Here is a 1,753-nt window from a genome sequence, read left to right as displayed (position 1 = left end):
CCTTGAATAGATTAGATGGAACTTCCCTGTTGTTAGGGTCATTTTACAAGTTTCTGTCTTGCCTGTGCTGTTTCATCCAACTTTGATCTATCTAGTATACCCCCCTGTATCTGTAAATAGAACAGACAAATGTTTCAAACTAACATTAATGCAATTGGCAAAGGAAAGTTTCAAAGTGCTACAAGCACAACAAGGAACATTATTGATGAATGCAAATGACAAAAACAGTTTACTTTGAGTAAGCCTGTTTGTCTAATAAAAGGCTAATCGAAGGGCCGGACCACAAGGGGTGTATTGTATGCAACCTCACTGTTTCCACAACAACCTTATCACAAAAAATTAAAACTTGGCCTCTCCCACATAATAGCTAGCTTTGGGGTGTGAGTTAACCAGTTACGCCCAAAGTTGTTACGTATTCTTCTTTGTTAGATCTCTTTCTTCTATCGCACGCTAAATATCTTCCTCCATTCATTCAGCTCTCTAAGATTCTTTGAGGTGAGTATTATTGATCCGAGAAATGCATACACATCATTCAATACACACAACATTTATATATTGCATATCATCAAAAGTCATAATAATACATTTTCCCAACTGAAGAAAAGCTTATAAAACTAAAAATCAAATACAACATCATAAGTTGCAACATAGGAAGAACCAAATCCATTACGGCAATGTCTTCTTATTCTTGGCATATGAAAAAGCTGAAAAAAAAGAAGAAAGTGAGTCACACAACTATAAATTTTTTGCCTCTGTTATCACAGTTTCCAACTGATTACTACCAATTTGTATCAAGCGTTAATAAAAAAATAAAAAAAATAAAAAAAAAAAACAAAAAAAAAAAACATAAAACCTAAAAAAGATTAGTGTAGAGCTTAGCTTGAATACCTGAAGTTCTGAAACCAAATCCTTCTTTGTTGGTAACTTGTGTAGATGCGATTATTTCTTCTTCTGTAATTCCTTTGACCTCTCTGCTTCTTTCTCCTTTGCATGATAATTTTGTGTTCCAGTTCTTCAATGATTCTTGCAAGCCATCTTAGATTTCCAGTCGAGATCAAGAAATATATTATGGATAATCCAATACATAGTCCACTGCCATAGCCCATCAGAGCTGCTTTCCAAAAATCATTGAAAAATTCAGAATTTCTTTCTTGATCTTCTAGCGCAGACACTGTATAGTTTGTCTCTGACACAGGATCATTGCCACAACCTTTTGAAATGGGGAATCCACGTAATCCATCATTACCTTCATATGAATTGTTCTCAAAGGTAAGAAATTGAGGTCCTTGAGGGATGCATCCTTGGAGATAATTGTGGGAGAGATTTAAGCATTCAAGAAACGTAAGAGAAGCAAGTTGTTGTGGTATCTCTCCCGAAAGCTGGTTAAACGAAATGTCCATTGATTCCACTACAGATAAACTTCCAAGTGATGGTGGTATATTGCCTTGCAATCCATTATGAGATAAATTAAGTACACGAATCGCAATGAGCTCTCCTAGAACACTAGGAATATGTCCTTCAAATTTATTGTTTGAAAGATCAATAATTGTGTACAAAGACAAAATTTTCACAACTTCAAGCTTCAATCCCTTTGTTACAACAACTACCGAATCTTGGTAGTATACTCGACTTCCTTTAGAACTTGGTGCCTTCATTGTTTGATCAATAGTCGTCATGCCTATCAAATGTTGAAATAGACTCGTTGGTAAGTCTTTCGAAAAGGCATTGTTAGAGAGATCTATGATTCGAAGAT

General features: G+C 35.1%; 1 protein-coding gene across 1 annotated transcript; it reads right to left on the bottom strand.

The window, feature by feature from the left end:
- Positions 1 to 365: 365 nt before the first annotated feature.
- LOC107059182 (receptor-like protein 12) lies at positions 366 to 1,743 on the bottom strand. The gene is made up of 2 exons (XM_015305644.1): positions 889 to 1,743; positions 366 to 704 (listed from the first exon to the last, which is right to left on the bottom strand). The coding sequence occupies exons 1-2, from the start codon at positions 1,674 to 1,676 to the stop codon at positions 683 to 685; spliced, it is 810 nt and encodes a 269-aa protein (XP_015161130.1). The 5' UTR covers positions 1,677 to 1,743; the 3' UTR covers positions 366 to 682.
- Between the last annotated feature and the right edge of the window lie 10 nt (positions 1,744 to 1,753).

The sequence above is a fragment of the Solanum tuberosum genome, unplaced genomic scaffold (assembly GCF_000226075.1).
Source record: "Solanum tuberosum cultivar DM 1-3 516 R44 unplaced genomic scaffold, SolTub_3.0 scf00918, whole genome shotgun sequence".
NCBI classification, from domain to species: domain Eukaryota; kingdom Viridiplantae; phylum Streptophyta; class Magnoliopsida; order Solanales; family Solanaceae; genus Solanum; species Solanum tuberosum.
This window is presented reverse-complemented; position numbering and strand designations above follow the sequence as displayed.

Coding starts and splice junctions, on each gene's coding strand:
- LOC107059182 (XM_015305644.1), bottom strand. CDS start 1,676: ATGACGACTATTGATCAAACAATGAAGGCACCAAGTTCTAAAGGAAGT. Junction 705..888: donor ATTTGGTTTCAGAACTTCAG/GTATTCAAGCTA, acceptor CTTTTTTTTCAG/CTTTTTCATATGCCAAGAAT.